This window comes from Narcine bancroftii, chromosome 2 (genome assembly GCF_036971445.1).
Source record: "Narcine bancroftii isolate sNarBan1 chromosome 2, sNarBan1.hap1, whole genome shotgun sequence".
NCBI lineage: Eukaryota > Metazoa > Chordata > Chondrichthyes > Torpediniformes > Narcinidae > Narcine > Narcine bancroftii.
This window is the reverse complement of record NC_091470.1, coordinates 334037440-334050323: the sequence shown is the minus strand read 5'-3', so window position 1 is coordinate 334050323 and position 12884 is coordinate 334037440. Positions and strand designations below refer to the sequence as shown.

At 41.1% G+C, this 12884-nt stretch overlaps 1 protein-coding gene across 1 annotated transcript in view; it reads right to left on the bottom strand.

The window, feature by feature from the left end:
• wnt9a (wingless-type MMTV integration site family, member 9A) overlaps positions 1-12884 on the bottom strand; it is an 83843-nt gene that overhangs the window by 49852 nt on the left and 21107 nt on the right. The window contains exon 2 of the mRNA XM_069922136.1: positions 3135-3394. Within this exon, the coding sequence (XP_069778237.1) occupies positions 3135-3394 (260 nt within the window). The remainder of the gene's footprint in view (positions 1-3134; positions 3395-12884) is intronic.

The following is a 12884-nucleotide window of genomic DNA, read 5'->3' as shown; positions in this document are numbered from 1 at the left end:
AGTGCATTCAGCAAGTGGACAACATTATGACAGTTGCCTTGATTTACCCTTGGATAATGAAAAAGTGAGGTCTCGTGAGAGATTCTTTTTTTTTCTTTCTTTGCGTTTTATTTTTTAAAAATGCAAACGGTGCGCAATTTGCTATTTAATTAGGTGATATTGCATATGTGGAGTTTATCTGAAGTGTGCAGCTTGTAGAAGTCATACCCAGGCTCATAAATCAGTGTGCTGCACACCAGATGTGCTGCAATAAACTCATAACCTTTGTGCTTGCAAGGCAATTGAAAATTGAAAAAATAATTACAGTCAAATGTACTTGTCCTCTTGGACTAAAAGTATTATTTTAATTTCTCATTAAAAAAAATGGAAAGTAAAATGTAACTGTTGCCTTGGTGAAAAAACAGTTGAAGTCTCCTCTTTAGTTTCTTGGTTACAAGTTCGTGTACCAATTTGTATCGATTCACTGATCCATATAGAGTGAAACCCCAAAATGCGAATTCGGACTTTTCAAAAACTCTTGGCTTCTGCATGCACAAGCGGCAACAAACGATTACGTGGAGGCCGTGTAAACATGAGAACATTTGTTTGTATTTTTTAAATATGAAAAAATGTTTTGCTAATAAACTATCAAAATTTACCTGTTTATTCTACTTAAATTTGAATTTTAAAAGTGTTGCCCAAGAATCTGGAAAATCCAGACCGACCCAAGTCTGGATTTTAGGACTTTTACTGTAAATATCAGCTTGATTACTTTCTTGGAATCTTTTTTTTTGCATGAAGTATTCCTAAGAGCTGAATGGTCTACTCCTGCCCCCTTTTCTTATGTTTTTACAGCTTTACGGCTATATCACATTCAATATACACTCTATTTCCCTGATGTTGCTTAAAGTCAGCTTGAGTATTAAACAAGTCACAATGACCTTTACACTACAGTTGTCAACATGAAGAATTTCACTCTCTTGGCCTTTTCTATTCTGTTTCTTTTGTTCCCAGGATGCAAATGTCACTGGAGCATTGCTCTTCTGTATTGCCCTGAGAAAAAAATTCCCCTCGCCCCCCCCACTCCAGGACATTCTGCGCCAGTTGGGTTTTCATAACAAGCCACAGCTATATAATCATTATTTATACAAATTTTAAATTATCGTATCCCCATATTCTCTGGATATCAAGTCTAGTATCATAACATAAATTGACAGAGAGGATGGTGAAATGTCATTTATTTTTCTATGTCTTTTTATCAACTATAATGATTTCCCTCAGTCCATTCTCCCCTCTTTTGAGGTGTCAATTTCCATTCTCGTTTTAGGTCTGTCACTGAGGAAAAACACATTATTTAACCCTCTGAGATCTTTGTCAAGTTTCCCTTGCTGTCATCACGCTTTAGGTTTTAATCAGCATCATGTCCCTTTCACAACCTTTTCCTCCCTTGTTATTTTGTTTTTAACCCAATCCGGTCTCATTCCCTAAACTTTATTTTCTCTCCACACCCTTCTTGCCTCATTTTCCTGCTCCGTTTCTGTCTGCTATGTTTATGCTGTCCCTTTTCTCCTTATCTCCATGCCATCACTTCAATTGGTCTAATGGACTTCATTTTCCTTTTCCACACTGGACTTTCCCACTCTAAACTCTGAGGCGAGTGCCTGGCTAATAATTTCTGTCTGCTATTTGTACAAGCAGTTCCTCCCCCAAATCAGACTCAATACACAGAACAGCTTACTTTAGATGCCACTAAATCCTTTGCTAGTTCCAAAAAATGTGACTCAACTGCAACGCCAAGAAAAATATCCATTACTCCATCAGTGTGATATTTAATTTCCTACATCATCCACCCTGGAGTTTTTTTTTCTCTCTCTGAGTAAGACTGTCCAATGTTGAGTTGCATTTGAATGCAGCTTGGTGCCACAGGCTCATGTCTACTGTATAATGAATTGAGGTCATTGCACTTGGAACCATTTGGCCACAGCGCTGAGCAGGCTATCAATCTCTCCGGAGAGATTTTGTTTCCAGTAGCAAGACACACAGTTCAGGTGTTCCCCTGATGAAAACATTGTTGATCTAAGTGACAGCTTACATTAGTCATAAGGACTGAAGAGGTGGCCAAGGGGTAAAAAAAAAGATGAATATCTGAATATAAATCTCCAGGATCTGTGGATACAATGAGTGGGTTCTTAATCTATTGAGCAAATTTTGAAAAAGTGAATGATTGAATTAGTTAGTATTGACTGAAATGGAAATTAGGGCAAGTTTTTTTTCAGCATTGGGTATAAACCTTGACAGACCTGGCATGGGGTAAGTTTAATCTGCCTGGCTGAAATTGTTCCCAAAGCATTCCACCACTCAAGTATTCACATCTGGATCTGTGGTAGACCAAATGATCGTAATGATTGGTGAACAGCACCATCACTGTTAGATCATGCAATCACCAGTACATTAAGAGGGGACAAGACATAAGAAGAACCCTGGCTGTCTGCTGAAAGCACTCTTCCAGAAATTATTTTTCATTTGCATATTGAACCAAGGCCAACACCAAAGCGACACTGGCACATGAAAATGAGAAGATGCGTACATCGAAGAATTTCAAAGAATGTTACACTCTTGGTCGCTGAACAAAACTCACCCTTATCATCTATCCCCCTTCTGGAAAGAAAATTAATTTGAGGATTTTCCCCATTTTGACAAGTGAAATTTGGAGAGAGAAAAAAATAAAATTCAGATTTCATGGCTGTATAAAGACAAAAGAGCACAAAAAAAAGTTGGAAATGGAGTAATGTGAAGGAGGGATGACAGGGAAGAAAACTAAAAGTGATGTCATTAAAAAAAGAGATCGGCATGAAAATAAAAAGCAGAAAATGCTCAAAATAACATTGCCTTACAAATTATCATTAAAGTTGCATCTGCCGTGGCATTTGGAATGTTGTATCCAAAACAAATCTACAAATCTTTTTTCAGACTAATCCCTTGATAGTTTCCTAAGACTGCCAGTTTAATTCTATGGTGTTCAAATGGAAAGATAAAATCCACTTGAGAACAATTGTGCCTTGACCAACAATGTGATGATATTTCAACTTTCCCCTCAAAACACACAGCCTATTTGGCAACCAAAGGTACCCAGAGCAAAAACAAGAATGACTGACCTCTTCTCAAAAGGCTCGTCCTGTATCGTCCTTCCAGAGTGCAATTCCACCTCTCAAATCTGAACTGGTACTGACACTCAAGGGCGCTCATACTGATTGCTTCCATTAGGGTCTCCGCCACTCCTGGGTCCCGTCGACACATCCGGCGCTGTTTCCGCTCCAGCTTCAGACGGTCACAGACCTTGAAGTGACCCTTCCCGTGCGTCTGCTCTGCTTCTTGGGTCAGAGGCAAGATGGTGAGTGGTTCATTACCAGTTAAACTGTGAAAGAGAGGAAGGAGGAAAAAAGAAAAACATGAGCACAGAACTTCAGGAAAGCAAACATTTCCATTAAAAGGACACGTACATATACTGTTCTTCCCTGACAACACACAAAAACCAGAGATCAGATACAATTTGGTCAGAAAATTGAGTATATATCCTTTTAGACTGTGTCAAATGTTTCCAGGTAATTAGAAGCTTTCAACCATTGAATCTGCTCTGCTACTCTGTTAGTTCTGAACTGGAACTGAATAAAATATTTTGTTGGTGGCAATATATTGTGCTCTTGCCATGCTCTATAAATGCATTAACGCCCTCCAAACAAAAATGTGGCCAACAGCTTCATGCCTTCACACAGAATTGGTCATTTATTCCAAAGGTTGGCGATTTTGCCACGTATGAAACAGTTGTTTTGCCTACACAACAGTGATAAAACTACAATTGCACTTCAAGCCCAAGAAAGTTCTGGGAAATCCAATAAGATCCATAGCAAGTGCCAAGTCTCATTAACTTGCTTTATTAGTTCGCCTCGATTCTCAGCCTTTACCATAGGTTTCAGCTACAAAACCAGATGGTTTCAGCCATCGGTTACGAGTTTGGTACCAAGGAACTGGCAGCAATATTAAGTTTTTTTGCACATGGAAAAAAGGAGTTCTGATCTGAACAAGAATATAAAGGTCAAGATATAGAATTCTATAAACAATGTGCAGTTGGTTTAACTGAAAACCAGCTTTCCTGATGACTATGTGAGACTCTGCTGTACCAAATGGATGTCAGTTTTGCCCATCTGTTTACAGTGGCGACATTTCATTCACAGGCACTCTGAATTGTTTTCTTTATGATGCGTCTAATAAAGTGAAATATTAGAAAGTAAAGTGATTTCCCATCATCATATGAACTTATCGCCTGTAAAATAGATTATTGCAATCTCCAATATCAAGTCTGATTGAAATACAAGGTGAAATGGGGAACATTATTAGCAAACTGTTTTACACAGCCAGGGCATTAGTCTAGACTGGTGTTCATGTTTCTGCAGTGGAAGTTGAGTGGCATATTCTCTGACTCAGAGGTGAGAGATTTCTAGTTGAGTCACTTTGCAACACTGAAGGCTTACAGGGATCTAGGTGCAAGATCTTCAGAAATCCCATAAGCAGCACGAACATTTCCATTTGTTATTTTAAGCTTGAATTTATTTGTCAAATCACAGTGAGAAGGATTCTTGTACAAGCAGATTAACATGGTATCTAAAGCATTCATTCAACTATGTCAAGGGCATAATTTAGATGCTATAGGATTACAATGAAAAGATCAATTGGTACAAAGCAAGGGCAGGAAGGTAGTACTGTTGTGGGGTTCATTTAGGAGCCCTATGGCTGCAGGGAAGAAACTATCTTTAAACCTGTGGGTGCATGCAGTCATATTTTTAAGCATTCTCCCAAAGGAAGAAGGATAAGAGAATACGTCCAGGAACCTCACGAGATCTTCAGTATATTGGATGCCTTTCCCAGGCAATGGAAGATGTAGAAGGAATCCAAGAGGGGTGGAGAAGGGGGGGGGAAGGAATTTTTCATTATGTTTTGATCTGCTTTCACCACCTTCTGTAGCAGAGCAACTTCAATGGCACTGATTTGCCACAGGTTACATATAAATAAAGAATACACTCACTGGTTTCTTTCACCACACCATGAAGTCAACTATTTTTTTTATTCACTCGACACAACATTGCATTCCTCAACTCCCCAAGCATAAACTCCTCTGACCTTCTCATTGGCTCACAGTGACACCCAGGTGGTCCTGACACTCTCACTCTCCTCCCAATGAAGGTAAGTACGCGACCGCGAAACAATTCCCATACCACACTATGATGCATCCAGCAAGAAGAATTTTGATGGTGCACCTATAGAAGATGTTGAGGAACAAGGGGGATGGAACCAACTTCCTTATCTTCTGAGAAAATGGAGGTGCTGATGTGCTTTCTTCGCTATCCAGGTCTTAAGAACTTGAAGCTATCTATTCCTTCCTCTTCAGTGCAATTAAGGTGGTCAGGGATTGGACCTTGCCCCCACTCATGAAATCAATGATCTTCATCTCATTGACATGGAGAGAAAGGTAGAATTCTTCCTGTATTCCTCAACTTCTTTCCTAATTCTGATGATGTAGAGGCCGTGTAGTGGGCCGAGTGGGCGCACAGAGCGGCAATGCGAACTGTCGCCAGTGCGGTTCTGCAGGCGTCTGGAACAATAATACAGATGTTCCATACTCACTGCACGTGAGACATACCGAGTGCCAAGGAATGGCACGTTGAGCTATTGAGTCTCCCACAGGAAGGAGTGGGACTCTTGCAAGGCTAAATTTAAACCTGCCGGTCCCGTGGATCGGCAACAATCTTATAGTGATGTCCCACCTTGTCCCGTGGAGCTCAGAACATCCAGTTTATAAAAGAAGCCTGTAAACCCTGAATAAACCAGTCTTGAGTTGACTACTTTGGCATGTTATTTGTATTACTTCAATAGCTCTACCTTAGTAGCCGCTACAATTGGTGACCCCAACGCAGCCGAAGTCTGAGTCTACAGTCATAATGGACACAGCTACAGCAGCAGCGGAAGCTGCCACCACGGCAGCAGTTAACGCAGTTGGTATTCACTTGCCTCCTTTCTGGACCCATCAACCTCGCGTTTGGCTTATTCAGGCTGAAACCCAGTTTCATCTTTGGGGCATAACGGCGGGGGACACAAGGTTCTGGCATGTTGTAGGTGTATTGGATGCCACTACCGCATCTCGAGTGAGCGAATTTATTGCCAATCCCCCGGCGGAAAACCATTACACCAGGTTCTGCCAGTTTCTCCTGAATACACTGGAATTGACAAGGCATGAGTGCAGCATGCAGATTTTGATTACGGAAGCCCTGGGTAAAAGGAATCCATCGGACTTAATGAATGAAATGCTTGCATTGGCGGATAGTCATTCTCATTGCCTGCTCTTTGAAACCCTATTCCTATCAAAGCTTCCAGCTCGTGTTGCCATACCCATCGCTAGCATGAATTTCCGCCATCCCCATGACATAACACAGGAGGTTCGAACTCGTGCATGTGGATCTGGTCGTGCCATTGCCAGTATCTCAGAACATGAGATACATTTTAACAGTGGTTGACCATTCCACGCGCTGGCCAGAGGACATCCCGTTGCCATCCAGTGACACTGAAACATGTGTTAGGGCATTCTTCGTCAATTAGATCGCTAGATTTGGTGTTCCAACGCACATAACTTCAGACCGCGGAGCACAATTCACCTCTGCATTATGGTCTGCCTTTGCGTGCTTTTGTGGCACACACCTGCACCACACTACAGCATACCATCCACAATCCAACGGCCTTGTGGAACGTTTCACCCAGCAACTAAAGACATGCTTAAGGCCAAACTCACCAGCCTCAATTGGAGCGATGAGTTGCCATGGGTTCTTCTAAGAGTTCGCATGGCCCCAAAGGAAGATATGTCTGCATCATCTGCAGAGATGGTTTATGGCACGGACCTTACAGTTCCAGAGAACATTCATTTCGCAACCAACTCTGGCCTGGATGTCCTTCAGCAACTTCGACACAGTATCACTAGCAGGAAACCTGTTCTTACCAGCTGGCATGGAGCCCCTAAACAACATGTGCCACCACAGCTCCTCGACACTGATTTTGTTTATGTATGCAGACAGGTCCCAGGAGCACCGTTACAATGACCATATGTGGGCCCTTTCCACGTGATTAAGAGGGACGGAGTTGTGTTTACTTTGGACATTGAGGGACATTCGCAGCTGTTTAGTGTACAGTCTCAAGCCTGCCCATGTTTATCCCTCTGCACCCATTCCCAGACAGTGTGGGCATCCTCCTAAGGCACACACAACTGGTGTTTTAATTTCCAGCAACAATTCTGGGGGGGGGTGGGTGTGATATAGCAGCCATGTAGCAAGTCGAGTGGGCGCACAGCGTGGCTAGGCAAACCGTCACCAGCACAGTTCTGTGGGCGTGTGGAACCATAATATGGACGCTGCATAATTACCGCAGGCAAGAGATACCAAGTGACGAGGAATGGCATGTTGGGCTATTGAGTCTCCCGCCAGAAGGCGTGGGACACTTACAAGGCTAAATTTAAACCTGCCAGTCCCGTGGATCAGCAGCAAGACGTCCCACCTTGTCCCGTGGAGCCCGGGACATGCAGTATATAAAAGAAGCCTGTAAACCCTGACTAAACCAGTCCTCAGTTGACTAGTCTGGCGTGTGTTATTTGTATTACTTCAGTAGCTATATCGAAGTATCCGCTACAATTTGTCATTATTTGACACCCGGTGTCATCCACAAATTTAAAGATCGAGTTAGAACAGTATGACGTTGTACATTAATGGGTGCAGAGGGAGTATAATCATGGAATGAGTACACAACCTTGAAGAGTACCTGTGTTAAATGTGATCGTGGGGGAGATGTTGCCCATCTTCACTGATTGCAGCTTATTTGTGAGACAGGATGTCAAGTGTCCAGTTTAGGAGGAAAGGCATTGAGGCGAGCCCCAACGTTTGGAAAGGAGTTTAATGGGGAAAATAGCATTGAATTATCAGCTTTTGGGAGAATGACAAAAAAAGTCACAGATCAACCAGCTATTACCCCAGAAATGCAAATATATATTATACAAGTATGACACGGTTAGTATAGTAGTTAGCATAAAGATATTATCCGCTGTGATCTGTAAGGAGTCTATAAGGAAGTCCGGGTGCTCTGGTTTCTTTCCACATTCCAAAGATGCACAGGTTAGTAGATTAATTGGTCATATAGGTGTAATTGGGCAGTTTATGGATGCATGAATGGAATTATAAAAATAGTTTAGTACTGAAAGAAGGTGGATCTCAAATCATCACCTATCCCAAAGGTTTAGTTCCATGTCTCTGTGACAAATAAACCAGGAGAGACTTAAACCTGTACTTGGTTTCCCAATTTCATTTGCAACTCACACTACAATTGTTTTCTTTTTTTTTAATTGGTTGAGTGGATGAGGGATAGAAGTGATTCTGAATTACCGAGAGTTTCTGCTACTGATTAACGGGTGTCTTGATAAATGCTATCAGCTGGATCATCTACAAAGGAATTCACAATGAAATCTGATGGTACCCTCTCACTGTCCATAGTTAAGGACATGTGTGGACACCAGAAGAGGATGCCATTGGACCTCATTGTGAATTCATAGTTGATTCAACTGATAGTATTTGTCAATTATAACCTGTAAATGAGTTAAAGGCTTCCAGACTATATCTTAATAATGAAACTAATCACCCTTGGACTGAAGCAAGGGAGACGCCGTGACATAAAGGCAACAGATGCCTGATCTAATTAGAGTTTCTTTGGAAGATAGTAATGAAATTTGCACCAAATTAAGCTTTTCAACAAGAAAGTGTCAGAAGTGTCAGGGGAAGACATCATTTGAAGCAGCAAGGTTGGTGTAGGAGTTAGTGCCACACCTTTACAGGACCAGCGGCTGGGACAAGGGGTTTGAATCCAAGGCTTGATACATTGTCCCAGTGTCTGCATGGGTTTTCCCCTGGGGCTCTGGTTCATCCCACCATTTGAAACGTACCTGGTGTGTAGGTTAATTGAGTATAAATTGGGTGGCACGGACTCATGGGCCAAAATGCCTGTTATCATGCTGTATGTCTAATTTTTTTTTAATTTGAATTTCAGAGTTTGGAGCCCAGTGTACAAGGCATTGCTCCAGTTCTTTGCTGAGGCAATGCAGAGTTGTTGGCAATGCATCATTTAAATGATCCTTTATATTAAAAATGTGCCAGCTCTCAGGTAGGCATCAAAGAGTCAAAGCAATCCCTCAAAGTCAATAATTAGAGCTCTCCCTTATTTATCTCCAAAAATATTTTGTTCTTGTAAAGCTCCTCAGGGCACTCTGATATTCAAGCCCTTTTTTTCTTTCCAAATTAGTTTCCTCATTAAAGGTAATATTTTTAATCCATCTTAAAATGGGAATGTAACAGGACTAGACTGAAATCTTATTTATTGCTCAAATATCAAAATGACAAATCTAGGCTCACTAATGTATGGAAGGAAATGACCAGGACATCGATCACTTTCCATTTTGGTATTTACTATTGCCATTTATTACTGAGTTGGATCAGTGGTTCCCAAACCTTTTTAGCCTGTCGCCCCCTTGGCCATCAGGCCACATCCTGAGTGCACCCCCTTTACAATGGCAATGGGGAGAGGGTGTTAGTGGTGCCGCCGAGTGGGGGGGGTGGGGCATGTGGCAGCACTGAACAGGTTAGGGGTGTTAGTAGCAGCGCTGAGCAGGGTGGGTGGGTTAATGGTGACATTGAGCGAGGTGGGGGGGGGTTTAGTGGCCATGTTTCTGAGGGGTGGGTTTAGTGGCAGTGGCACTAAGTGTGGGTGGCGTTAGTGGTGGTGCTGAGAAGGGGGTAATAGCGGTTCTGAGTGGGGGGGTAGCAGTGGCAGTGGCACTGAGCTGGGGCATAGAGACATCAGTACAACATGGCGGCCATTGAGAACACCTTGTTGCCATTTATTTTGCTCATTACTTCTGCCCCAAGTCTGGCCAGAAAATTACTGCACTGGCTTCTTCATTAAACTTTGCAGCAGACGGAATAACAAGGTTCGGAACACCCCCTTTTTCCTCACTGCCCCCTTGGAACTTTCCAGTACCCACGGGGCTGGGGGTGGGGGTGGTGGGGGGAGGTGCGGCAGCGCCCACTTTGGGAAACACTGAGTTAAATTGACAAAGTCTTCATCAATTCTACCCAACTTGTATCTAACCTCAAACATCCCAATATACCAACACAATATTTTGGTTCAACCCTTGTCTCAGACATTCTGCAACTTCCTAAATAAAATGCTGCATACAATGGTAGTATGGTTAGCCTAATGTGAAATCAACTATTAATATTGAACAAAATAAAAGATAAATATATATTTACTTATGGATGTAAATAGATAAATATCTATTTACTTATGGTTGTTAGTCTTGGAATAAATTGATGTCAATATAAATTTTAACTATAAAAAATCTGAAACAAAACTGTGCTAGATTACTTTGAGGTTTCTGAGTCCAATTGCTGAATTCTAGCAAGATAATTTGAAAAATGCCATTATGAGCTAAGTGGATTCTAAAACCACAGTTTGATTCCTGGAGCATGGTCTCAAATGTCAAAGTGTTGCACAGTACGGGGCGCTAAAAGTGGACTCCAATCAAGGGGAGAAATGAAAATCAGGGAATAAATTGAAGGGGTGGAGCTAATCCATATGATCTTTTTGGCAAAAGCTGGCAGAAAGTACAAAATTGAAATTAATTTAATTTAGACATAGCACACAGTAATAGGCCCTACCAACCCATGAGCCTATGCTACCCAAACACCCCATTTATAGACCTATTCTCTTCTGAATGTCGGTGTGTTTAAATTAGATTATTGACGCTCATCTTATTCTCTGTTCCACAATGTAATCCCACAATAAGTTCAGTTTAATGTTATTTATTGATAGTAGTCGTAGGCGTCGGCATTGTTCCGGGGTACAGAGGCTGCGCACATTTGGTATCTTACAATGCGCATGTGCTATGGACTTGGGTTGGCACATGCGTGGAGTTTGCATGCAATTAGAGAGCAGTTAGTGAGCCTGTGTTGGCTGTACTGGCTCATCTTATTCTCTGTACACTCATTTTATTCTCTGTTCTACAATGTAATCCCACAATAAGTTCAGTTTAATGTTATTTATTGATGTAAATACAATTTCAAACTGTGTTGAATTTCATATTTGATAGTATACGATTTTTTCCGTTGTAGAAACATTGTTAATAATTTCAATTCTTTGAAATTACTTGACAACTTGAAATAGTTAAGATAATTTGAGATATTTGAAATACCGTAGCTTGAGGTCAACAAACATAATCGAAACATGTTCTTACTGACCATCAAACAAGACTTCTTGCTTGATCCACAGTGACAAACTGCCCAACCCCCGCCCCTCACATTCTCAAAAGTCCAGACACTCTATGGACTTCACAGAATTTGTAAAAATTCTAAACAAGCAATACCGTAAATATTCTAATATGGACTATATCATTTTAGCCTCCACATCCCCAATAACCAACAAGTCCACGTATGTTTTGAAAATGTTCTGTAAAATCTGTTGAGACTGGGTCAATGGAATATTTCAAAAGAATGATGATAGATTTTTTTGGACAGGTAATGGTATTAAATAGGCATGGGATTATGAAGATTAGCCATAATCTCAATGAATGGTGAAACAGGCTCAAGGGATTTAAAAAAAAGTCTTAGTCTTGTTCCAGCATTGCTGATAGAAAATGTTTTATTGCATAGCTTTTCCAAAAGGAAAGGGAGTTGCATGAGGGAAAAATTGAGAAGAAAGTTCAAGAGCAAAGGTGTTCAATAGTTACAAGAAAAATCAGTCTGAAAATTGGCCATTGCTTCGCTGCTTGAAAACCAAGACATCCCAAACTAATCATACTCGAAACAGGATGACACTGGCATTTATCAGCCATCTCTCATTGTCCAGCTATTGCAAAATTAGAAAATAAACCATCAGAATTGGAGCAAAATACACTGCCTATTGGCTGTGGCCCATTTTAGATCTTTTTTTCTTCATTCTCATTGATTGCTACAACAACCCTTTATCCTGTCAATCCTTGAGCCACCTGGGCTTTAATCTCTTTAAAGTTTTTAATCTCAGCCAGGTGTGCACCAGTTATTAAATCAAAGCAATGTTGTCCAATGTGAATAATTATTGGTAATGCTCTGAACTCAGAATCAGTGACTTGTCCTTCAAAGTTTTGAGAGGCTGTCTGTTAAATATATTACTGATGGAGGAGGCACGTTCATAGGGGGAGAAGGGGCCATCTTTTGTTTGCAAAGGATGAACATGGACAGCACAGGAATAGGCCCTTTAACCCATCATGTCTGTGTCGACCATGATGCCAACCAAATTAATCCCATTTTCCTGCACATTATCCTTGTCCCTCCATTCCCTGACTGTTCTTGTTCCTAGTTAAACATCCAATAAAATTTGCTATCCTATCTAATTCTACCACCTTTTCTGGACCCTTCAGTCATCTACCACTCTGTGAAGAAAATTGCCTTGCACATCTTTAAACTTCCTCCCAGTCATCTTAAACACAAGACCTCTAGCATTTGACAATTCCACTCTGTAGAAATTTCCATCTACTCTTACGCAAAATTCTCATAATTTTATATGATGCTACTGACAAACATTAACCAAATGGCATCATCACTGGTATCCTAAATGGACAAAGGAAGGATTTTCTTTCTTGGAATGGGACTTGGGGGAGATAAGTAACCTGCAATTACAAAATATCCATTTGGATTTTCCACAAAAATCATCTGATAGCCAATTTGTGGAGAATCCAAGGAACAACTATATGCAAGTCCATTTAGGCCTCAATCATTGTGGATTCCTGCACA